The sequence below is a fragment of the Magallana gigas genome, chromosome 6 (genome assembly GCF_963853765.1).
Source record: "Magallana gigas chromosome 6, xbMagGiga1.1, whole genome shotgun sequence".
Taxonomy (NCBI): Eukaryota; Metazoa; Mollusca; class Bivalvia; order Ostreida; family Ostreidae; genus Magallana; species Magallana gigas.
The window spans coordinates 49,850,449-49,877,008 of NC_088858.1; the positions used below are offsets into that span (position 1 = coordinate 49,850,449).

Consider the following 26,560-nt stretch of genomic DNA (forward strand, 5'->3'; position numbering starts at 1 on the left):
TGTCACAGTTAATTATCTCTATTATCATTACAAATATTTAAAATTTTAACTCGAGATTTCAAGAAGTTTTGCTTCTCTTCAGCTTCAGCTCCAAATCAACGCACATTTGGTCACATATACCACTATTTTTACGCAAGTAGTTCCATTCTAAAAATGTATGTATTATTTCAAAAATTCCATGGGGTACTAAATGGTCGAATTTGGTTCCTTTTATGGCATGGATGGAAAGAAGAAGGTTTGAAAAAAAATACAGGCAGGAAAATTTTTTGAAAATTATCTTTACAGACGCAATGGAAAGAGTGTAAAGAGGCCAATGTTTAGACAAATTCCAAAGTGAAAGTGAATTTTTCATGGTAGGGGTTATTTTAAGGACCATATGTCGGTCCCTTCTCGATTGATTTTCCTGTAGTTTGGATAGTATGCTGTATTTGAACTCATTTGAGCTGGTGGAATTTTTTATATGATTTATTTTTGTATAAAGGAATAAGAGGGAAAAATAATTGTGGTCTGTGTCCATTTCTCTTCATAATCCGGTTAACCATCTTAAATAGTCTTGGTTCATCAGGTCATTATACAAAATATCAGGACATTATACCCATCAGATTTAAAAATATGTAATAAAATATTCCAAATTCATAACAAAATATTTTTGTTTCAAATAATCATTTAAGAATATATAGATTAATCAAATAATATGCAAAAATTATTAAAAACCATCTATTTAATTATCTAAAACTTGGAAAGAAAGTTCATCAGGTTATCAGGACATTATACATATCAGGTCATTATACAGGCCCGTTTGTTTGGTTTTAACATTACTTGTCCTATTGTCACTTCTGGTTGTGAGGTTAACCTGAAGGTAATAATTTGACTGCGTTTTATGTTTATATAATAACAAAATGAAGGTACATGCCATAGATGATCAAACAGTCTGACATATTTAATTATCTAATTGATATGTAAACGACGTGGTTGTCACAGGGGCTTGTGTAGATTTTTTTTTATTATAAAGTGGGTATATCGGGTTAACATGGTTAAACGTTAGTTTTCCTCCGAGTAGAAAGGATAATCTTACCGAGACCAGGCTACGCATTTTAACGATTGAACAATCTATCTATCCTCCAAGGTACCCACTTTTTAACAATGTTTTTTTTTCTTGTACACAAGCCCCTGTGGACCATGGTGGCTCGATCGCAGATGTCTTTGGCTTAAACAGTTAAACTAAGACAGTGCCGTTTGATTTAGTATACTATTTATGTAGCACATTTGGGCGATTTTTAAATAAAAATACACATCCATGTGAAAGAAGTAAGATTGAAATCTTTGAAAGAGAAAATATCCAAAATATCTCCATTGACACGTTATAATTTTTCAATTGTGGAAAAATTGAGGAACGAAAAAGAAAAAAAATGTTACTGGTATATATTTACATCTACCAAGTGTGATTCCCTATGCTTCTTACGGAAACTTATAGTAAATTCATAGTTCTATAGCCAGACTGAAATCTACACGCCCTGTTTATCGATTGGTCGTAACCTACAGCGACCTAAGTAAAATAACGGACTGCACGAAACAATCATGGTGATGTCAAACTCAAAGTCTCACAGGAGACGATTTGACTGTTTCTTTTAGCTAACGTATTGGTGTGCATTAACAGTAATTAAGTGAATTTTACTAAACTTTTATAATCAATTTATTAAATAGTTAAAACAAAGATGTAAATATAAACAAGAAAATGCTTTCGTTGATGGTTCAATCATGCTGGTTATAAAGATAGCCTTCATTGCAGAAACAATTTATATAACCCGCTAACACGTAATGTATAATACTGGCATTTACGAGTAGATAATGTACATGTATTTTCATTTGCATATATTAGCTAGTACCAAATATTTGTTTTACAGAGATATTAAGTTAATAGCAAACAGCTTTACACCATTCTTAATGCATCAGTGGCTGGAGTTATTGACATTTAAATTATTCATTATCAAATTGTTATATTTATTTTAGGCCAACGGAGATGCTGAATTAAGTTATGAATCAATTGTCATGTTGCACAAAGAGGCTTCTGCATTCTATTCCAATTCCATCATGTAGAATATTGGCTATAAGGTAAAATTTAATGCTATTTTGTATTTGATCTCAGTTCTACATACAACTTCAAAAAGATGCATGAAAGACGTTCTTTGCAGGCAAAACTCATCTGCCCAACATTGGAAAACACATTATGAAACACTGGGGGTTCCAAGCACGGCCAGTGAAAAAGAGATCAAAACTGCATACATAGAATTATGTAAAAAGGTATGGACACCAAAGAGAGTTCATAAGCATCTGATTTCATTTAATTAAAAATGTTTTACCTGGTTTGTTGCCATGAAATTCTGTAGATTTTCTACTTAACACGTCAGTACTAATACTTTATTTTGGGATTCCATCAGTTTGTGTCAAGCACTAAACTTTCAGTATAATTTGATATAAAATGTACCGTAGTTCAAAACAGTCTGAAAAATAAAATCTGTAAGGGTTGCTTGTTGCAATTTAACACAATACATTGTATTCTTGCATTGCTTGCATTTAATTTAGAGTCTACAGTATTAGTGATATACAGTCAAACTTTGTTATCTTGAACTAGATTGGACTGTTTCAAAACTTTGAGATATCTGAGTATTCAAGATATCGAGAGTAAAATATTTAAAAAAATAAGTGGTTTGGACTTACAAATCACTTTGACATATCCATTTTATTCGAGATTTAGGTGTTCAAGATATAAAAGATCAACTGTAAATGATTCCACAGTGTTTGCATTTTGTCAATTACTTATTACCATATTGATGCTGTAAAAACTTTTATATTTTTAATTTCATGTACATGTATTTAAAGATAACAAATTTTATCATATCTTTCTTTTACCAGTATCATCCTGATGCTAATCCAAATGATCCACAGGCTCAACAAAAATTTGTTGAACTTCAAAAAGCCTATGAAATACTGAGTGAAGAAAAGACTCTGTAAGTTTGATGGTTTTAAAGAAATGTAATCACAGACAGGTACAGAGAGAATGACCATGGATTGCAAAAGCTTTTTATTAAACATGTGTTAGATTTAAAAAATGTAAAGATTTGAGTTTTTATTAAACATGTGTTAAAAATGTAAAGATTTGAGTATGGTGGGAAACAAATGAAGCTACAAACTTTGGTTGTCAATTAAATCATCATTCTTGAAAACAACAATTTTTAAATTGACAGTAAGATATATACCAGTACAAACACCACTAGAACATACCGGTATCTTTTATCAAAGACATCATTTTACCATAAAGATTTAATTTTAATTGTATAGAAATATGCTAGTTTAGTTTGAGATACATGTATTAAATCATGAATATTTGCAAATGAAAAAAATTATTCAGAAAGGATTTACCAGCCGGAGTAACCATGGACGAAATTATTAAAGAATGCCGCCAGCAAGTAACGGCAGAGAAACTAAAGGCAAGGAAGGAGAGGGAGGAGCGTGAACAGGATATTGAATACACTCCCAACCATGGAATAAATCTGTGGATCGGGCCAATTATCTTTTTCGCTGGAATCATCATCCTTGGTATTTTGTATTGTTGTACTGCTGATATATTTACATCTTATACTGGCCCCTAATTTCTTCATCAGTAGACATTCTTTTTATATTCATATATAGTACAAATTTATTTAAAGAGACTGGAAATTTTAGATGGAATAATTATGTATCATGACATTCTCATATTTTGACAATTCAACTTTTTTAAAGAGAATTTTTAGGTTTGTATCATCAACATGTGCAACAATAAATGTGAGATTTACTGTAAAACCAACTTTTATTTGGGACAACTTTATTTCGTGATTTACCAGAGGGGGCGACTTATTTTTCAACCAAGGTGTATATTTGTGGAAAATGAAATGCAGTGGTTTGCAGAGATGAAATTTGCAATGATGAGGCTCTTGGTACTCGCAAAAATTTCTCGTAGGGAATAAAAGTTGGTTTACAGCAACTGAAGCAGCATTATTTCACAATCTCTGGAATGAACTTTATTTTATTTTCAGAAGGCAGACCTTAGTATCACGCAAGGTAAAGGACATTTTCCATGTATAAAAAATTACAGATTTAAGTAGAAAGTAATTCATGAACCTACATGTAGGTGCTCCACATCTAAACCAGTACTAGTTTATTATAAAATTTGTCCAGTGCTCCTATACTTTTAAATCAACAATACCTTCACTTTTAGTCAATTTATTTCCTATTACCTTGGCTATTGAAAATCAACTTTTGATCTGCGTGTCTAACAAATTTCAAGAAAAAAAACCTATTATCATCATTTGAATGATGACAAAAAAATGGCCGGGTAAAGCCTTAGGAATGTTTAGATGTAGTCAGGCCTTGGGGTAATATTTAGGCTATATTTACGGTATCTCCTTGAAAAGGAAAATTCTGTATGGTATATAAAAGATGAAAAATAATAGAACATGATATACGATACTAAAATTTAAAAGCCAAACTTAGAGAGTTGTTCTACTAATTACTAGTTTATATACATTTAGCTTAAAAAATTATATATTCTTACTGTCAATTTCTTAGCACATAGGGGTGCTAAGTATATACTACATGTATATACCTGTATTTTTGATTAGTGAGTACTTATGTAGATAGTTTAGAAGTACAGTAAAAAAAATTTGGGGGTCTTTAACTAGATACACATACATTTATATACAGAGAATCTGATTGATTGCATCACATGTTATTTTACTTTCTTATTTCATGAGACAACAATGGTGAATATTTTATATTAATATTTTATTTATCCGCTTCCAATGTCCGAACGTCGCTGTTACTTCTGGTAGTCAATGGATGGTAACAAAATCCCTTAAGATGTGAAGAAATGATAGAAAAGAACATCTATCCAGATAGCTTATTGTAAGGTCCATTCAAACCAGAGGCCTCTCGGTGCTCACAATGACATGGCGTCTAGTTATTATAATTTTTTTGTCTCAATTTCTCAAACACTTTTTATATAGACGAATTTTCGATTTCAATGAAACTTTCAGATCTTACTCTTGACAAAATTTGTAAGAAATAACACGTTGTTTTTTTTTGTTAGTCATTACTTCTGGCTATGAGATATCATACATGTACATGTTAACCTCCAGTGATGAAAAACATGTACATGTAGATTAAGTACTCCAAAGCGGTAGCATAGTGCGCGGCCTTTTTCTCGTATATTTTAAAACATATTTTTATATGCTACATGTATATATGTAGATATGTAGATAGGGTTTCTGATTAGTAATAAAGAAATTCAACTAAAATATAAAACTAAAATTTATCAATAGCAACACATGCAGAAAAAGTCTGAAAAAAGAGACTGAAACAATTGCTATTCGAAGTGAAGTAAGAACTATTAGTAAATCGTAAATCCTTTTTTTATATAATCAAAAACGATGCTTCGATGCTTATCACAAATCATGCAGTGTTGCAATAAAGTGCAAGTCAAGATACTGCTATTGCCAAGATAAAAGATATACATGTATGAAATCACCGTTAAAGCCACGTGTGGGATTAATTATTTTTCCTTAAAGATTTCATGTTTTGTTTGTTCACAACTTTTCTCAAAAGTATCAAATATACAACTTTAAAATGTTCACTGACGGTAGATAGTTTTTCGGTCGCAGTGCCCTCTGCATATCTGAACATCCGACGTCACAGGTCGTCGCCACAAATAACATCATTTTTTCAACTATTTTTATTTTTTCAATAGAGATGTTTTAATAGATAAAGAATTATGAAATTTGTTTTAAAATCGATCCACACATTCTCGAGATATTGTGCTCCAAAGGACTGCCCTGAAGCGAGTTCCCGTTGTGTATTTTGATAGACTTGTGCAAAGGTGACCCGGGTTCGAAAATCGACTGCCGAATGTTTTTTCTTCCTGTATTGTGTTTCGCTTTTTGAATTTTTTAAATGATGGATTTTACTGATTCCCGTTTTAATTTTATGAAACATCACAATAACAGAACCTTTTTCCAGTATAAATACCGGTCTATTGAAATCCTTCGAAAGGGTTTTAGTTAGAAGGGTTAAATTGAATCTAAAGAAGTGGTATTATAAAGAAATGATAGAAAAGAACAAGCGTCCAGATAAGATAGCCTTTTTAAAAGTGCATTTGAACGGAAGACATCTCGTTAATCGCAACAAGATCGCTGCTGTTTTTCAGAAAACGATTAATATATTGTTTAAATTATGCTTGCCCCAAGAGGGCCTAGAATTGGCGAATAAACTTGAAATATGTTATGTTTTCAGGTACTCACCTTACCTCATTATTGGTGAAGAGAATCAATGTGGGAGAAATTATCAGAGATGATGTATTCAAATGTCAATTAATGGATTTTAAAAGAGCAAACTGTGAACTCATAAGGTTGACAGGTTCTTTGTGTGGACTGACACTATGATTTTAACGTACAATGACTGAACTGTTACTGTAATAAAATTGTAATAAAATTGTTTTTGAAAATATCCACAGCTTTTGCTTATGCTTTAAATGAAATCGGACACAAATTTCTAAATACGCCTACATATATACCTCTTGATTTGTTATAAACTTAGCAACGATAAGGAAACCTTCCGAATACATTCGCATTCAGTGGTGTATATGGCGGTATGTAATTGTTATAGCATACTTTTCTACTGGTTTGCTTGAATGTGTTCACATCAAGTCAACAACATCAGTTTTAAAATGGAGAAGGCTCACTGTACTTTTACGTTTTATGAAAAAAGAAGTTGCCTATTAGGAGAAAAATGTAACTCATCTTACTTTTTACAATCAGTTTATTAATTTGTTAAAAGGAAGGCGTAAATATGAACAATAAGTGCTTTCTTTGATTATCCATTCGGGTTATGAAGGTAGCGATCATTGCAGAAAAAATAATATGTAACCCGCTAACGCGCGTTATGTATTATTTCTGCAATGTTGACATCTTCACATCCAGCATGAATTATAATTACCAAAGAAAGCATTTTATTGTTTGCATGTACCTACTATTTTTTGTTCTAATTACATGTACTATTTTATTATGATATACAATATAACTACTATATAACTTCAATCCCAAAATGATTCTTATCAATGATTCCTGCAAATTGCAATCTTAATATGCCCAATTTCTTTGGATAAATGATGCATCTTGTGATAATGATGCTCTTCAAAGGCTTTACATTGAAGTTTTATATTTTTAGGCACATATACATGTAATATACATTTATGTAGCCTACATTTATTTCTCAAAGTAAAGCATATTTTTGAATGTTCGATCAGTTTATGTAAATAGGCGCCTCTGTAAATGCGTTTTAGGACCCTGATTGTGCTATCTTGTATATTATATATGTTTCCTATAGGCATCGGAACCGGGGGGGGGGGGGGCTTGGGCTTAGAACCCCCGCCCCCCCCCCCCCATACCACCACCCCGATTATTTTGCAAAGTTACATGTAGGCATAACCATAAGCCTTTATTTGCTTCCGACGCCACTGAGTTTTACAAGAAAATTGTAATATTCCGGAAAACCCGTCCGTCTTGTTTGCTTGGTTTTACATTTACTCTTTCGATTATCTTTTCTGGTTATGAGGTTGACCTTAAGGTTTGTGACATTTTTGTTTACGTAAAAGCAATATAAGCCTTAACATTCATTAGTTAGTAAAACAATCTGACAGAATATTAATATTCATATTTTGAACGCTTTGATACCGAAATCGATATTGGGTTGTGATTATTGTCTTTTGAGAAGTGGACAGGCATAGCCTACATCCACTTCTCTTCGCAAGCCCTAATATTTTTATTCTGGATAACGTGTAAATGTCGGAACCGAAGACGGATTACGCTTCGACCCATGTTTCGACTCCAGTTTCCCTGAATTTTCATAACAGACCTATTATTTCTACATTTTAAACATTATTGCATCCATGTATTATAAAAAAATCAACACTAACCCCTTGTCAAGTCATTTTCCCAACTTCTACATCCCGGGTTTAAATTATAAGACCTCTCGCTATTAGATATGGCCAGAAATTAGTCCTGACTTTTACCCCATTTCATTTGTAACCAGTAACAAGGCACTGTTTTCTGGTGACAAAAGTAACATATAATACAAAACTGATTATTTTCTTTCAGCTGGATGGCTTAATTTCATCCAGTAACAATGGTTACAGCTATATTCTATTGGTGACAAAAGGTAACAGAGGTGACGAGCCTTTTTCTGTTTAGCAGGGGGTCTTATTTTATGTGGTTACAATGGTTACAGCTATATTCTCTTTGTGACAAAAGGTAACAGAGGTGACAAGCATTTTTCTGTTAAGCAGGGGGTCTTATTTTATTTGGTTACATTGGTTACAATGGTTACAGCTATATTCTATTGGTGACAAGAGGTAATAGAGGTGACGAGCATTTTTCTGTTTAACAGAGGGTCTTATTTTATTTGGTTACAATGGTTACAGCTATAATCCATTGGTGACAAGAGGTAACAGAGGTGACGAGCATTTTTCTGTTTAACAGAGGGTCTTATTTTATTTGGTTACAATGGTTACAGCTATAATCCATTGGTGACAAGAGGTAACAGAGGTGACGAGCATTTTTCTGTTTAACAGAGGGTCTTATTTTATTTTATTACAATGGTTACAGCTATATTCTATTGGTGACAAGAGGTAACAGAGGTGACGAGCCTTTTTCTGTTTAGCAGGGGGTCTTATTTTATGTGGTTACAATGGTTACAATGGTTACAGCTATATTCTATTGGTGACAAGAGGTAACAGAGGTGACAAGCCTTGTTCTGTTTAGCAGGGGGTCTTATTTTATTTGGTTACAATGGTAACAGCTATATTCTCTTTGTGACATAGGGTAACAGTGGTGACAGTCATTTGCATGATTTACAGGGGGTCTTTTTTTAAATTGGTAACATTGGTTACAATGGTTACATAACCCTAACCCTAAACTAACCCTAATTCAACCCTAACCCTAAACTAACTCTAGTCAAAAGTACATCAAAGTTTGAAAATCATTCATAATCAAACATTGTGACCGATGTAACCAATGTTACTGGTTACAAATAGAAAGGGGTAAAAGTCAGGACTAATTTCTGGCCATATATGAGCGAGAGGTAGTTTAAAAAAGTAGAAAAATTATAGTCGAAAAAACCGGAAAATATTGTTCGGATTGTAATAACAGATTGGCTTTGGTTGGACAGGTGTCCGCAATTTTAGGTAGAGGGTTTCATGAATATCATAACAGTGCATTCATGATATTTACCAGAAACCCTGCTATGGATGGAGAGAAGACGGTTTTCTCTGATTAAATCCATTATTCACTATAGTCTGTCCCAAAATATTTATGCAGCACATTTGGACGATTTTTAATAAAAATACACATACCTGTGAAAGAAGTGCAATTGAAATAGTTGAAAGGGATAATTTCCAAGATAATTTCATTGACACATATTTATCATCTTTCACAGGAACAAAAACAGATTCCTTACCAGGGGTTCAAATTTTTTTTTGGTGATGGTCAAGTCCAGGACTTAAAGAGTAAATTTTAGGCAAGTCCGAAGAAGAAATTCCCAAGTCCACATTGTCAAGATTGATAGTTAAAATTATATCGACCTAAATATCACTAAAACTAATGTTATAATTTATTTTAATTTGTTGCAATGAATAAAAACTATATGTTTGAAATTAAGTTTTATTTTATTCATTTTATCATTGTATTAAAGCCATGGCCTATCGTCAAGCCAGTGGCTTTTGGAATTCGCGAATTCTCTTCTTTTCATAAGTTTTGTCTAAGGAATTATTATTTTTATCACACCTCGAGTCACCCCCGGCTTCATGTTCCTCACAGGGTCTTTCATTTGTCGTTTCTTTGCGTATATTACTGCTCGTAAATCCAAAATTCAACAAACTTACTGCCGTTTGTCATAAGGGAGAAACATGAGAAAATGTGTAAAAGCAGGTCATACCGCAACGGAAAATAAAAAGACGGATTGTATTTTCGAAATGTTCGTAATGCTTATGTGTTCATTAATGCCAAAAAATAACACAGTTTTATTAAATCCATGATGGAATTTGATTTATTTTTAATTTTACGAACTTTTTTTTTAATTTAAAAAAAGATAAGCAAGCCACGATGCCAAGTCCCTGGACTTCGGCGATTCTAAATGCTGAGTCCGGATCCAGAATTTGTTAGTCCGGGACGTCGGGCTTGAGGAATTTTGAACCCCTGCTTATGGAGATTTATAATGGGGAATGTTTACATCTTTTCTCCATTTGGAATACACTCGGAATACATTGCGCAATTTTTCAAGGTTTTGGTTATCATCTGGGCTTGCTGCAATACAAATTCCCCGTAGACATCACATTTTTTAGCATTGTATTGAAACCTGATAAGCCAATCGGGGCGTTTCGACTGAGAAATCTTGGAAATTTTTAATACATTTGAATGAACAACGTTTGAACCCTGAGGTATTTATAAATATCAACAATTATATCAGCAATTAAGCAAAATCTGAATTCAGGATATATTGGGACAGACTATATATGGTGACATCAACCCTACACTATGGCCAGAACCTCCGACACAGGGGCCATTGAACTTTACAATTTTGGTTGAAGGCTTTATGGGCATCCAAATCTTGCATTTAGAGTATTTTTTTTCACCACGTTTGGGAGTGACTTACTTGACTTAAGCCTTTCTCACTCCCCTGTGGAGCATAGGCCACAGAAAATTCCTCTCCACTTCTCTCTGTCCTTTGCTAGTTGGTGGATGGTGTTCCAGCTGTGTCCTTTCTTGGCAGGGGTCCCACTGGACCAAAAATCCTTTTCGCCACTTTAGCGCGGCACGAACGACCTATGTTTTATTGCTATCATATTACATATACATGTGCATGTACATGTTTATGTAAGTCTGTATGTTTTAGTTATTAATATTTTGAAATTTTTAAAATATGCATGTATTGACCAATTTTTTGTATGTACATATGCACTCTCCTCATTGACATGTTTCCATTTGCATCACTAAATGATTTCCAAGATGTATGGTATCAATGCTTTTGAAAAGTTAAGATACTAAATTTCTACAGTTCTAAGTTTGAGATAAAATTAAAACCAAACACTTTTTATATAAAGAAACAGATACAAAAATGACTTTATGGATTCATACACATACTAGATAAGAAAATGGAGTGAAAGCCACAAAGACATTATTTCTTCTGTTCTAGACTAATTTAAAATTAACAAGCTACAAGTAAACAATCCCTTATTTTGACAAGCCTGATGAAAAAATAAAATATTCTGCTGGGTTTTATGTCAATAAGTTGCATACAAACTCACACAGCTTCAATAAAACGTTATTTTTTTTTATCAATGTGCATATTACAATAAATAAAATCCTTTGAAGAACTGCCCATATTTATCCCACTTTGGTGTGACTTTGAGAATAAATAAATATTTTTAGAAGGCAATTATGACGCTGTCTGTAAGTCAACTGAATTACATGAAAACTGTCATCACTTGCAGTACTCTGATTATTTCTATGGCTACCGGCTACATTGCATATAGTATTTCATAACTTCTAAACTTGGGAACAAATATTATTTAAGTTTTTTGGCTTAAAATTTTAAACTTATGATATATTTCTTATTTTGTTTATAACTAAAGAAGTTTAGCAAGTTCAACAGTTTAATTAATTAGCCCCATTCTCAGATTACGATCTCGCACCTTTAGGGCTTAATGTGAAAATAGTTGACTTCAGTAAGACACTTATTGTTAAACAATTGACCACTTCCAAGTGTTACATAACAATTGATGGTCTGAAGCCATAAATAACCTGGGGCTAATATATGGTCAGAGCTGTGTGCACTGAAGCGATGCGAGATTTCCGGTTGCACGTGGTGATTGAATTAACACAGACTGACCGAATAAACAAACTGGTGGGAAAAAGAAACACATTTTAAAACTTTAAAAGGAGTCACAAAAATTGATTTTCGCCACATTTGGATTTCTTTTCGCCACTTTAGAAAAAAATTCGCCATTGGCGAAATTGGCGAAGCCCAGCTCGAGCCCTGTTTCTTGGCCATTTCTTTTTCAAGAACTCTTCTCCAGGTTAGTCTTAGTCTTCCCCTTTTCCTCTTCCCTTGTGATGTCCATTGGAGGGCTTGACAGGTGATGTTAGATCTGCCTTTACTTAATGTATGAACAATCCATTTCCATTTTCCCTTTTTAATTTCTTGTGAAATTTGGATAGTTCTTCTCCAAAGGTCTTCATTTGTTAAAAATGTGCAATATTCAATTTGTCTGCACAACATGATGTGTAATAGGAATGACAACATTAACATAAGTAATAAGATAAGCATTCAATGCTTAAATATTATGTATGTGAACTAGTATTTGTTTTACAGAATTATTACATGTATCGGTAATAGCAAACAGCTTTAGATCATTTATAATGCATCAGAGTTATTGACATTTAAGTTATTCATTATCAAAATTGTTTTATTTTATTTTAGGCCAATTAATTAACAGCTACGCTGAACTAAGTTATAAATCTTTTGTTAATCATTATATTTTATTTTAGGCCAACAGAAATGCTGAACTATAAGTTATGAATCTTTTGTCATGTTGCCCAAAGGGTTCTCTGCATTCCTGGACAATAACATCATGTAGAGTATTGGCTATAAGGTAAAATTTAATGCTACTGAAATCACTCTAATATTTAATTCATGTTTTAAATAACTTTAAGAAAACACTTAAAAACGCTCTTTGCAGGTACAACTCATCTGCCCAATCAAAAACACATTATCAAACACTGGGGGTGCCACGCACGGCCAGTGTAAAAGAGATCAAAGCTGCATACATAGAATTATGTAAAAAGGTATGGACATGAGAGAGTTTATTAGCATCTGATTTTCTGTGATTAAATTTTTACCTGCTACTGTGGATTCAATTAAAATAATTCATAGCGAACCAATTTTGAAGTTTGTAAATATTTTAAGTTTTTGTAAGTTTTGTTTTGATGTTATTTCGTAAAGGACTACTGTGGTCTCATTAATATTCATTAATATTCAAGGGTATCAAAATCACAGTTTCAAGGATACGTAAATTCGTGGCCAATGACCCTATCAATACAAAATGTTAATAGAAATTGCATTTCAATGAACATTTAATTTCATGCGTTAACTTAACAATGAAATCCACGAAAATTGGTATTCAATGAATATTGATGAAACCACAGTATATATGATATGGGCCTGAAATTGTCACCTAAGATGAACATCACCATTTTACTGTAATTATTTGTTTACTTTGTACAGATACCATATACATGATGTTTTTCCATAATTTTCATTTTGATTCAAGTGCCCACAACTTAGAAAGATGACATCGTAAAGATAACCTTTTCCCACCACTTTTGCATTTTTAGCATAAAATGGGTTGTTTTCAAGCAGTATTTCTTTCAGAAAACATAGAGCGCATCCTTGAACAAACAAAATATTTTAATCAGAGATGTATCTTGCCAAGATAAGTAACAAAAACTTTTCCTTGTTCAAAGTGTAGCTCTATATTTCCCATAAGTATAAAAATAAGAAAAATGTTAATTTTTGAATGATTTTGATTGAATTATAGAAATAGCAACACTTCTGATGTCACATACTGCCAATGAGTGCAATTAAATCAAATAAAAAGGTGAAAAATATACTTCATGATAACTCTTCTAAAAAATAACCTAACAATATATTGTACCTGAAACATTTAAAAAATAGCTACCGGTAATTATGGGGGCCAAATTTGACTCGTATCATATATCTTCGCTTCTGTGTTTATTAAATTAAAATATTGATGTATAATTTTTTTGGCGACATTAATCATGGTCATGGGGTATGCTGCAGATTCCTTATTTTACACAAGTACTTTATTTTGCCATTCCATTGTTTTTTGTCAAATTGCAAGCACTGAATTTCCCGTATAAATTAATTCATGTAAAATTTAATTGAAAACAGTCAGAAAAATAAAAGGGAGATGTTGAAACTCTAAGGAATGCTTGTTATGAATTTACACTGATACTTTCTATAGATTCCTTGTGTTTAACTTAAGTAATCTACAGTATCAGTTAAATCAATGGTTCCACAGTTTTTAGCTCACCTGAGCTGAAAGAGCAAGTGAGCTTTTCTGATCAAAATTTGTCCATTGTCTGTCGTTGGCGTTGTCATTGTCGTTGTCTTTGTAAACTTTTCACATTTACATCTTCTTCTCCAGAACCACTGAGCAGATTTCAACCAAACTTGGCACAAACCATCCTTGGGCGAAGTGCTTTCAAATTGTTCAAATTAACAGCCAGGTCCCTTTTAAAGGGGAGGTAATTTAGACTTATTGAAAATTAGTCGGTATTTTTCAAAAATCCTTTTCTCAAAACTATTAGGCCAGAAAAGCTGTAACTTGTATGGAAGCATCCTCAGGTAGTGTAGATTCAAATTTGTTCAAATCATCATTCCAGTGGGTATGGTGGGGCCACAATGGGGGGATGAATTTTTACAGAGAAATATATTGAGAAAATCTTTAAAAATCTTCTTCTTGATAACTACTTTAGGCCAGAAAAGCTGTAACTTGTAGCAGGGCTCGAGCTGGGCTTCGCCAATTTCGCCAATGGCGAATTTTTTTCTAAAGTGGCGAAAAGAAATCCAAATGTGGCGAAAATCAATTTTTGTGACTCCTTTTAAAGTTTTAAAATGTGTTTCTTTTTCCCACCAGTTTGTTTATTCGGTCAGTCTGTGTTAATTCAATCACCACGTGCAACCGGAAATCTCGCATCGCTTCAGTGCACACAGCTCTGACCATATATTAGCCCCAGGTTATTTATGGCTTCAGACCATCAATTGTTATGTAACACTTGGAAGTGGTCAATTGTTTAACAATAAGTGTCTTACTGAAGTCAACTATTTTCACATTAAGCCCTAAAGGTGCGAGATCGTAATCTGAGAATGGGGCTAATTAATTAAACTGTTGAACTTGCTAAACTTCTTTAGTTATAAACAAAATAAGAAATATATCATAAGTTTAAAATTTTAAGCCAAAAAACTTAAATAATATTTGTTCCCAAGTTTAGAAGTTATGAAATACTATATGCAATGTAGCCGGTAGCCATAGAAATAATCAGAGTACTGCAAGTGATGACAGTTTTCATGTAATTCAGTTGACTTACAGACAGCGTCATAATTGCCTTCTAAAAATATTTATTTATTCTCAAAGTCACACCAAAGTGGGATAAATATGGGCAGTTCTTCAAAGGATTTTATTTATTGTAATATGCACATTGATAAAAAAAAATAACGTTTTATTGAAGCTGTGTGAGTTTGTATGCAACTTATTGACATAAAACCCAGCAGAATATTTTATTTTTTCATCAGGCTTGTCAAAATAAGGGATTGTTTACTTGTAGCTTGTTAATTTTAAATTAGTCTAGAACAGAAGAAATAATGTCTTTGTGGCTTTCACTCCATTTTCTTATCTAGTATGTGTATGAATCCATAAAGTCATTTTTGTATCTGTTTCTTTATATAAAAAGTGTTTGGTTTTAATTTTATCTCAAACTTAGAACTGTAGAAATTTAGTATCTTAACTTTTCAAAAGCATTGATACCATACATCTTGGAAATCATTTAGTGATGCAAATGGAAACATGTCAATGAGGAGAGTGCATATGTACATACAAAAAATTGGTCAATACATGCATATTTTAAAAATTTCAAAATATTAATAACTAAAACATACAGACTTACATAAACATGTACATGCACATGTATATGTAATATGATAGCAATAAAACATAGGTCGTTCGTGCCGCGCTAAAGTGGCGAAAAGGATTTTTGGTCCAGTGGGACCCCTGACTTGTAGGAAGCATCCTCAGGTAGTGTAGATTCAAGTTTGTTCAAATCATGGTCCCTGGGCGTATGGTGGGGTCACAATGGGGGGATGAATTTTTACAGAGAAATATATTGAGAAATCTTTAAAAATCTTCTTCTTAATAACCATTAGGCCAGAAGCTCAAACTCCTCAGATAGTGTAGATTTAAGTTTGTTTAAATCATGGTCCTCAGGAGTAGGGTGGGGTCACAATGGGGGAGATGCATTTTTACAGAGGAATATATAGAGAAAATCTTTAAAAAATATTCTGGGAAAGTTTTCAGTTCAAAAAGCAGTAACTTGTGTGAAAGCACAGGTTGTGCTGATTAAAGTTTGATGAAACCATGATTCCATAGAGAAATTGGGGCCACAAAGCTGGGTGGGTGGGGGTTATATAGGAAAAGAGAAAAATCTTCTTACAGGTACAACAAGAAAAAGGGCTTGGTATTTACCATATAAATATGTGAATAAAAATTGGCAGATTTTAAATTTTTTTTGAGCAAGATCTACTGTACTTAGTTAAGGTATTTTGATTTTGAATTTTTGATACTGTAATGCTAATTTGATCAGAGTTAAAGCTATTGTTGCGGGGGTGAGCAATGTGGCCCTTGGGCCTCTTGTGTGCATTTTGTCAGTTACTGTAAAAGTGGTTATTTACACTGGTGGTAAAGTACACGTTTTCAGGAGTCAAACAATTTGCGCTTGTATTAAATTTACAGTGTATGATTTACCAAACACATGTGACATGCTTGAATTTTTCTACCATACATGTGGGGGTAATTAACACGGTTTCAAGCTTACCATGTAACATGTGTAAATTCCCCCATGCGTAAATAACCACTTTTACAGTACCATATTTCTGATGCTTTAAAATTTTTATGTATTAAAAAACAAAATCACCAATTATCATATCTTTCTTTTGCCAGCATCATCCTGATGCTAATCCAAATGATCCACAAGCTCAACAAAGATTTGTGAAACTTCAAGAAGCTTATAATGTACTAAGTAGCCCTGTAGAAAGAGCATGCTATGATGTGAAGATGAACAGGGCCTCATATAAGACTCCGTAAGTTTTGTGGTTTGAAAAAGAAATGTCAGGACAGACAGGTACATGTAAAATGATCTTGATTGCAAAAGCCTTTGATTTCACGGAATTCATGAATAAAGAAGAAGGTACGGTTTCTTTAAATATTTGCCCTAAAATTACAAAGTTGTTTAAATCTCATGAAAATATGCACACAATATCTTTAATACATGTGTATATAAAGTACCATGCTATACACCTTTATTCTGATTTCAAAAAAGGATAATGACTTCAACATTTTGTCATATTTCTAAAATGTAGTAAAAAATGATGAAAAGTAGCACATTTTCTCATAGTTTTGAAGAGGAAAATGTGTGATATCACATAATATAGTTATAATGTGAGTTTCATCTTGGGCGACGGCTGCAGACATAGTTTTCTATTCAAATAACCATTGAAAAATTGGTGACGTCTGCTTAGTTTTAAAAAAAATACGGGAAAATATACCGGTACTTTTAATGACTTCACAATTACCATTGTGAAAGTCTAATCAGGTAACTAATTAGATTCTTAATCTATGGGTATTCATGTGTAAATAAATGCTACATTTCAATTTTTCGTAATACATGTATTTAAAAAAATTATTTAAGAACAGGGCAAAATATGAGTGAAACTGTACTTTGTTCTTTGTTTGACATGTAAAAAATGGAAAGTATAGTAGTATATCTAAAACTTCAATTTCTGAATCACTACTAATTTCCTTTCTTTCGTACCAATTTTTTACATACCCCAAAAAAAAGGGGAGGGGGGGCAACTCCATGATAATTCAATTTTTTATATTTTAATTTTAAAAAAAATTAGTTGCTGCGAAAAAAAACGGGTGGGGTCAGGCCCCCCAGATGCTACATGCCTGTAGATAGGGGGTTTATATTTTTTTGATATAAGAAATATATAATGTCAGATGCCTGGGATTGGTACATACCCCTGGTGAATTTATATCAAATACATCTCTTAACCATAAAGTTGTGTATATAAAAAGTACAACATGCTCATTCTGTGTAGATAAATGATAAATATCTGCAATTGAAAAAATTATCCAGAAACTATGGATCAGCTAGATCTTCCGACGCTGACTTCATTAGAAAATACTACCAGGAAAAAGCCAGAGAACATCAAAGACAAAAAGATATGGAGGACTGGAGATATCGAACTGGAAAGTATAGAGATCATGAGATGGATGAAGCCATACGAAAAGAGAATGAACGACAACGCCAGGCCTTTCAAAATATATTTCAGTCTGGAGCTGGTAGAAATCTGCGAAATGATCGGTATTGGAGTGGACGGTATCAGTATCATTATTATCACTCCAGTCACCCCGTTGGAAAATTAAGGCAGATGATGTTCTATCTTATACTTTGGACATGTATTTTTTCTTTGATTGGAACTCGTCATTGGTATGTTGTACTGCTAAATTTATTACATATCTAAGAAATCTTGCCCTTTAATGTTTCAGCATTAGATGTTCTTTTTATATATATACATGTATATATATTAATTATATTTGTAGAAAAAGTTATTTAAAAAAAAACAAAACTTTAGATATTATTTTAAGTACATGTATGTACGAGAGTTGTTCAGAAATTATTGAGACAATCAATATATTTTTCTTTCTAAGTTACAGACATTAGTGAAAATTGGCATAGACATTAAAAAAACCCTAAGAAATAATTGAACAAAGTAATATGAAATATTTAGTACCGGTATTTTGTTTTTGATGGTACATAAACTAGTTAATGGTCAGGGTACCTGGCACAGACATTAACTCAGCAATTAAAAAACTTCAACCTCTACTTACTAAGTGTCTCTAGACCTAAAAGTGATAATAAAATAAATCAAGTTATAGAGATATTCTCATATTGCTTTTTATTGTGACTGATCTTTATTCAAATTTCTTTGTGTTTGAGTTGATATACAGAAATAGAATAAGTAAACAGTTAAACTTTGATATCTCGAACACTGATATCTTGAATACAGTGGATATGTCGAAGTGATTTGTATGTCCCAACCTCTTATTTTTAAGTATTTTACTATCAATAATTATCTCAAATACTCAGATATCTCAAACTATTTAAACAGTCCCATCTAGTTCGAGATAACGAAGTTTGACTGCATGTATTTAACAAGCCATAAAATGTCTGACTATGCCGGCATATCGACTTTTGATGCCAAAGCTGCACAATGAGTGTATATAAAAATGGGTAAGAATCTCGGAAGAAAAAAATTTCAGTCCAAGAAACTGCTTATTAATGAACAAAAAATATGCTCTTGAAAGGGATCAAGTGCTTCAGTTTATCAGGCTTTTTGACTGATGTAATAACAAGAACTTGTAACACATCACTGATGTTAAATATGTACATAATGACATAACTGACGCTTAATTAACAGTTATTTAACTTTTGTGTAGCAAAATCTCAAGTTTTGTTCAGTAAAAAATCAAGAATGGAGAGATAATGTAAATGTTTACTTCCTAAAAGGAAAACAATAAATGAGAAATAAAGAATATTTCATGTTTTCTATTGATTTGAAAGATATTTAAAATATAATAAGCTTGGGCAAGTTTGTCAGCTGACCAAAGATAATCATATAATGTCATGGACTAGAAAATTTTAACATTTATAAATTTATTTTGATTTACTTTCTGGTGAATTTTCAAGGGTTTAACTATTTTTTCAAAGGAATAAGACGAAATGTCTCAATAATTTTCATCATGGACTAAAAAACTTTTAACATTTATAAATTTTATTTTAATTTACTCTCTGGTGAATTTTCAAAGGTTAAACTATTTTTTCAAAGGAATAAGACTAAATGTCTCAATAATTTTCCAACAGTTCTCATATTTTGGGACATTCAGGCATTTTGACAGTTCAACTGTTTTAAAAAAACTTTTCATAAGTTTGTATAGTTAAGGGAGATGGGCGGCCATCTTGTACATTTGAGAATAAAAATGTAAACATTGAACTGGCTTGTTTCTGCTCAAAACTGTTGTCTAAAGATGAAAAAGCAATAAATATGAGGTTCTACATGTTGTTTTGTATGCAAATTATGCATTTAATTAAGAAAAGAACAATGTTTTTTTAATCACTTACAGCGAATTACAGAATACCGGTAGAATTTTCAATAGCTTGTTGATTTGCTAAATAGGGTATTCAATTTGGTCAGCAAGGTATCACATTAGGTTTAAATCTAGGTCATGTGATTACTCAGGTATGACAGCGATAAAGTGAGTTAATCTAGTAAACATTTGCACTTTTGGGCCTTTTTTGTTTCTCCCTGTTGTCCTACATTACTGCTATAAAAGTCTTAACTAATTAAGCAGTCACAGCACAAAAATACTCTTAGTGCTGTATGTTGCACCAGGAATTGGGGAACCAAAATGTCTAATGATTTTTTGCAGGAAAAAAATATCTCTGTAATTCTTAAAGTTATGCTTTTCTCTTTTGTTTGTTTCTTCAGAAATGTCTTTTGAATTACATTTTTCTGAAAAACAAAATTCAAATTACTCCAAGCAGAATTGATGCTCTATAGAATCCAGTGCTGTTCAGGTGAACATTCTTTTTAAAGGTCTATGAATAGAATAGCTAACAATAGGAGAGAGTGTTCTAGAGGTTTTCTTTGTGCCAAATGAATGGGTTGAGTGCAAAATAGCAAACTACACTTGGGTAACCACAGGACCTAGATTTAAACCTGATGTGATACCTTGCTGACCAAATTGAATACCCTATTGAGCAATCCAAAAAGCTATTGAAAACTCTACTGGTATTCTGTAATTCGCTGTAAAACAGCTGTAGAACTGCGCAGCTGCAGACATATTTTGACGATTTAAAAATCTGAGAAAGTAACAGAGGGGTTAATTGGTGTCGTTTCTACAACCATTTGTTGAGGAAAAGGTTGAATTTTGCACATTACGGGGGAATGTCCCTCTGATAAGAGAGATAACTTCTGTAGAAAATACCGGTAATATCACAATGTTTCTGTTAACACACATTTATTGAGGCATGTAACAACAAGGGAAGTGGTGCTGGGTCCCAATTAATGTTGGAAGGCGATACACTTATTTAAATTCAAATATAGAAAGAGAAAATTTGAACGGAACGAATTGAACTCCAGGGATCTTTTGAAGCAGGGGGCAAAAAAGTAAAGAAAACTTTTACAAAATATTACAAAAAAAGTATCATAATAATAAAGTATTTATGAGGCAATATCCACATGACTTCCCCCCCCCCCCCCCCCCCCCCCCCCCCCCGATGGATTAATTTTTTTTTTTTTAAATATAACTAAATTTTATGTACTTGTTCAGTACATGTACAGTACATGTTTGATGTTTAAGGCCAGAGAATATTTTGATGGAATATTTTTATTTCTCTATCTAAAGCCTGTTCACAGAGCTGAATGAATTTTAATTGGGAAAAATGTGACCATGCAAGCCAATTACAAATTCTAGACTTAGTTAATATCGTTTAAAACTTATAGCATTTTAAATGTTTAAAATTGAATAAGGCTTTTCTATTATGCGGGGGCAGATATGGGAAAACAAATTGAAAAAAAACCCCCACCTAATATCTCATTTGATTCAAGACAATATATCCCTATATTGATTAATCATACCAATTACTTTTTGTATTACATAACAAAATGCTCTGGTTTACATTTTTAGGATATCTTAAGTATATATCCATTTACTATTATCTTCTCCAAATTTAAAAACAGAAAACCTTTTCCAAATTTAGAAACTGTGTCAATTTATTATGCACTGTATGTAAAACATGTATGTAAAACCTTCAAGAGTCTATGATAAAGAAAGATAACTCTTGCTGATTAAAGCAATTTTTGTTGCAAACCTATACAACAAAGTGCTATTCTGAACTAAAATGCAGCGCTTCAATATGTTTTGTAATATGAATTGAAAATGTATATAACTATATATTATTTTCATATACATTTTAGATTTTTAATTTTATGCTGCGATGGTAAAATTTTGCTTTTTCTAATGACTGTCTAGTTTTCTTCATAGCATGATTTAACATATTATCAATTTTTGTAAAAACTAGCAGCACTTCATCACTTAAACTTTGTTTCAATCGATTGATATTGACTTTGATGAAAATCAATATGAATTTTTTTTAAAAATATATGGCAAAATTAATAGCAGAGGGACATTACACCTTAATCTAGAAACTTCGCCTCAAAATAGGGTACCCTATTTTTATCAGTCAGCATGGGATCTATCGGTAGTTTTAGAAAATTCCTGGCTTTACTTAGAACTCTCGTGTCTATGGAGGCACATTGACGTTATATTTTCATTGATAAAAATAAATGTCAATTCAAAACAATCTTGGCTGAATGTGACAAACATCTCGATACCAGTTCCAGTTGTTTAGTTTTAGTTCTATTAGTATAAATTAAATTCATTTCAGAAGGAAGGTACGGGTCCAAAAAATTAATGCCTTGAATTAAAAATAACATATATATATTTCAATGAAAATATAACTTCAATGTACCTCCATAGACACAGACAAAAATATCTAGTGAAAATTCATGGCTTTTGAGACTCAATTTAAGAATAGGGTACCCTCTTTTGAGACAAAGTTGCAACTTAAATAAGCAAGCTTTGACTTTTGTCTGAACAAATGGTTGTAGAGTGGACACTAATGACCTCCTTTCATATTTTTTAGATTTTTAAATCTTCAAAATAAGTCTGCAGCTGTGCAGTTCTAAGTGATTTAAAATTGCATTCTTCTGCTCTTGTATGCATAATTTGCATTCAGAACAACATGTTGAACATCATATTTATTGCTTTTGTACCTTTTGACAACAGTTTTAGTAAGTTTTGTGCAGAAACAAGCCAGTTTGCTTACATTTTCTTCTCCAATGTAAAAGATGGCTGCACATCACCCTTAATATATGTTATATAAAGTGTTTTTACTTGTACTAGTGTTATTTCACTTTCTCTAGAATGACAGTTTATTTTATTTTCAGATCTCCCTGGCTGAAACGAATACAAGGCAAGAGCATTTTTCATGTAGCAAAATCACAGATTTAAGTAACGGTAGAAATTAATTCATGAACCTACGTAGGTACTCCACATCTAAATCAATTTGTTAAAAAACCATGGCCATATATTATGAAATACATTTACATCCAGTACTCCAATACTGTTAAGGTATATACCACTCCTCAATGTTCTTGTATCAAGAATTTGTTAAAAGAATATCATTGAAATCTGTAGGCAAAACATACTTGAAAAATGCAAAGATAATGGGAGATCAGTGTTCATCCCTCTGAGTTATGGCCAATTAAATTTGACCTTTTTGCACCTAAAATGTGATTTCAGCCTGATTAGGATTTGTTGTCAGTTTTTCATTAAGCAAACTTTTTTCTTGAAATATTGTTTTAACTAGTGGGTATTGTTTTTTTATACAAAAAAACACATGTCTCCCCTTCTCCCAAAGGATTGTAATATGGGGCAAATTTAATAAGTGAAAAAGAATGAAGTCAGCTATATGTTAGATATCATCCATATATGATGCAGTTTAGAAAATGAATTAACTTGAGACACAAGATTGGTCAAGGTCAAAAATTATGGAGGCGTGCACTCCTTCTCAATACCATCTACCTATGTTCCAAGTTTGAAGCCTTAATGTCAAAAGCTATCCAAGTTACCACCCAGACAAAAATTAATTTTTTTTAATTTGACCTTGAGTAAAACAAGGTCAAGGTCAAATATAAATCAATAGTACACCTCAGTGTATTATAATTAATCTTTGTGTAAAGTTTGAAGTCCTTCTGTCAAAGAATATTTAGGAGGTGAACAATGAAGTTTTTTCTAATTTGACCTTGAAATATAATTTTTAGGTCAAGGTCAAAAATTTTGGTAAGGTTGAACTGGACTATATACCATCTATGTATGATACAAGTTAAAAGATTGTATGATTAAGGAGTCTTGTGTTATGGTCCGGACTATATATTTTATAAAACGCTTGACCTTGAAGAAGATAATAGGTCAAGGTAAAAAATTTTGATAGCCTGCACTTTTTCTTAATACTATCTACCTATGTTCCAAGTTTGAAGTCTTAATGTCAAAAGGTATCTAAGGTACCACCCAGACAAAATTTAATTATTTTTTCTCAAGTTGACCTTGAGTAAAACAAGGTCAAAGTCAAATATTTATCAATAGTACACCTCAGTGTATTATAATTGTTTTTTGTGTAAAGTTTGAAGTCCTTCTGTCAAAGAATATTTAGGAAGTGAACAATTCAGTTTTTTCTGATTTGACCTTGAAATAAAATTTTAAGGTCAAGGTCAAAAATGTTGGTAAGGTTCAACTGGACTATATACCATCTATCTATGATACAAGTTAAAAGTTTGTATGTTTAAGGAATCTTGTGTTATAGTCCAAACTCTATTTTTTATAAAACGCTTGACCTTGAAAAAGAAAATAGGTCAAGGTCAAAAATTTTGGTGGCGTGCACTCCTTCTCAATACCATCTACCTATGTTCTAAGTTTGAAGTCTTAATGTCAAAGGGTATTTAAGTTACGGCTTGGACAAATTTGGATGAAGAAGAATAAGAAGAATAAGAAGAATAAGAAGAATAAGAAAGTCGACAAAAACAATATGTCTCCCCTTTGAAAGGGGAGACATAATTATGCACAATGGTCACACTGAATAGAGGGATTGCACTTAAAATAGACAATTTCTATAATACGGTAGTTACACTTTGATTTGAAATCAAAACATTTTGAATATATAAGATCGATTTATCAAGTTTGTCTATATACATGTAGATATGTAATCAGAATCATTTTCACATAATAAAACATGGGGGTCAGTGATGTCAAATTTTAGATATATGGCTTCCAAGGTAAATTCTTGCAAACTTTGGCTTAAAAAATTCAGACATTTTATATATATTTTCATAGTTTTATGCTTAACTTCTATCACTCTCTCAAAATTTAGTTTTGTACAGTCACACACGACCTATAGAAACATGTCACAAACCTATCAAATGTTAAAATTGTGAATAATGAATAAAGTATAAAAAGAAAGGTAATTGAAAATTCATAAAATTGCTTGTTTCTGTCATTTTCGTTTAAAAAACCCTCTGCACAAGAAAATAGTTTCCCCCAAAACTTGTTTGTTTATTGAATTCAAATAAATTTTCTTTATGAATTAATGTTGTGTGATTATGAAATGATGATCTTTCTGTGAGGACTATATTAATAAAATCACTTTCATTTGAAATATAATGAACATCTGCGCAATGAAATCAAAATGTGAGGAGTGAGATACCTTAAATAAACAATTCCTTCAGTTTCAGCCAATTTGCTTCCCATTACCTTGTCTTTTGGAAATCAACTTTTGATTTGCTTGTCTAACAAACCTGTACTTCAGGACAATTTCACAAATTAAGGTGGTGTGGGACACTGCCATGTTGTGACGTATTGTTTATCAAAATAAACAATAAAACCAAATGTAATTACATAAGTAGTTTCTTTCCCATTATTGTCACCTATCAGCGTAGCGCAGTGGGTTAGAGGGTTTACTATGAATCTGTAAGTCATGAGTTCGAATCCCGCAGGGGGTTTTACAATTTTATCACTCCAAATATTTTAAAAGCTATTTTTTTTTGGGGTTAAATATTGTAAAATTTGAAAATTCTAAACTGGTGATTGTATTTCAATTATTATGTACTTTAATCAACATCAATATTGACAGATGTCCCAATACACTGTACCACTCTTATCTACAATTATCATCATTATACCCCCTTGTGTGTCTGTCCCTAACAAATTTCTGTCACATTTTCTTGGCATCTATCAATTTTAACACAGTCTTTAATTGTTTAGGTATGCCATAAGTTTATTTTTAGCCTAAATTTTTATCAAAGTTTTCTCAGCAAATATTCATCACAGATGCTTGTATTTCAACAAAGCTTTGTTTAGATATGCCATATGGTTGGATAAATTTTTGTACCAATCAGATGTCAACTTTTTGTTGAATGACGACTTTGTTTAATCTTAGTTTAATTTTTTTCTACAAATATCTGTCAAAGATTTCTCAGCAACTATTACTCACAGATCCTTAAAATTTTAATACCACTTTAGACTATTCTGAAGATTTAATTTTTTAAACTGTATAATATTTCTAAAGATGATAAATATAATATGTATTATTGTTTAAATTATGCATGCCCCAAGAGGGCCTTGAACTGGTGAATAAACATGAAATGTGTTATGTTTTCAGGTACTTATCTTACCTCTTTATAGATGAAGAGAATCAAAGTGGGAGAAATGATCATGTATAGTGATTATTTATATTTTACATTTATGATGTTTGTAACGTGAATTATTGGATTTCAAAAGAGCAAACTGTGAACTCTTAAATTTGACACATTCTTTGTGTGGACTGACACTATAATTTTAACGTACAATGACTGAACTGTTAAAGTTTTAATAAAATGGCTTTTGAAAAATATCCACAGCTGTTGTTTATGCTTTTAAATTAAACTACAATTTGAAATACAC

At 32.1% G+C, this 26,560-nt stretch overlaps 1 protein-coding gene and 1 long non-coding RNA gene across 4 annotated transcripts; both read left to right on the forward strand.

Moving 5' to 3' along the window:
• The first annotated feature begins 514 nt into the window (after nt 1-514).
• On the forward strand, nt 515-6,537 carry LOC105327642 (uncharacterized). 2 transcript variants are annotated; one of them, XM_066088423.1, is made up of 7 exons: nt 515-533; nt 2,011-2,112; nt 2,193-2,301; nt 2,914-3,008; nt 3,410-3,597; nt 4,074-4,098; nt 6,325-6,537. In XM_066088423.1, the coding sequence occupies exons 2-6, from the start codon at nt 2,036-2,038 to the stop codon at nt 4,085-4,087; spliced, it is 483 nt and encodes a 160-aa protein (XP_065944495.1). In that variant the 5' UTR covers nt 515-533; nt 2,011-2,035; the 3' UTR covers nt 4,088-4,098; nt 6,325-6,537. The 2 variants fall into 2 exon arrangements, with proteins under 2 accessions (XP_065944495.1, XP_011426534.3); XM_011428232.3 differs by lacking the exon at nt 515-533 and adding an exon at nt 785-859.
• A 1,003-nt stretch (nt 6,538-7,540) lies between these two features.
• LOC136276444 (uncharacterized) lies at nt 7,541-26,510 on the forward strand. Of its 2 annotated transcripts, none has more exons than XR_010714885.1 (7): nt 7,541-7,656; nt 12,633-12,736; nt 12,824-12,929; nt 16,880-17,019; nt 18,078-18,431; nt 23,014-23,039; nt 26,280-26,510. It is a non-coding gene; the product is annotated as an uncharacterized lncRNA (long non-coding RNA). The 2 variants fall into 2 exon arrangements; XR_010714886.1 differs by lacking the exon at nt 7,541-7,656 and adding an exon at nt 12,124-12,160.
• The last annotated feature ends 50 nt before the right edge of the window (nt 26,511-26,560 follow it).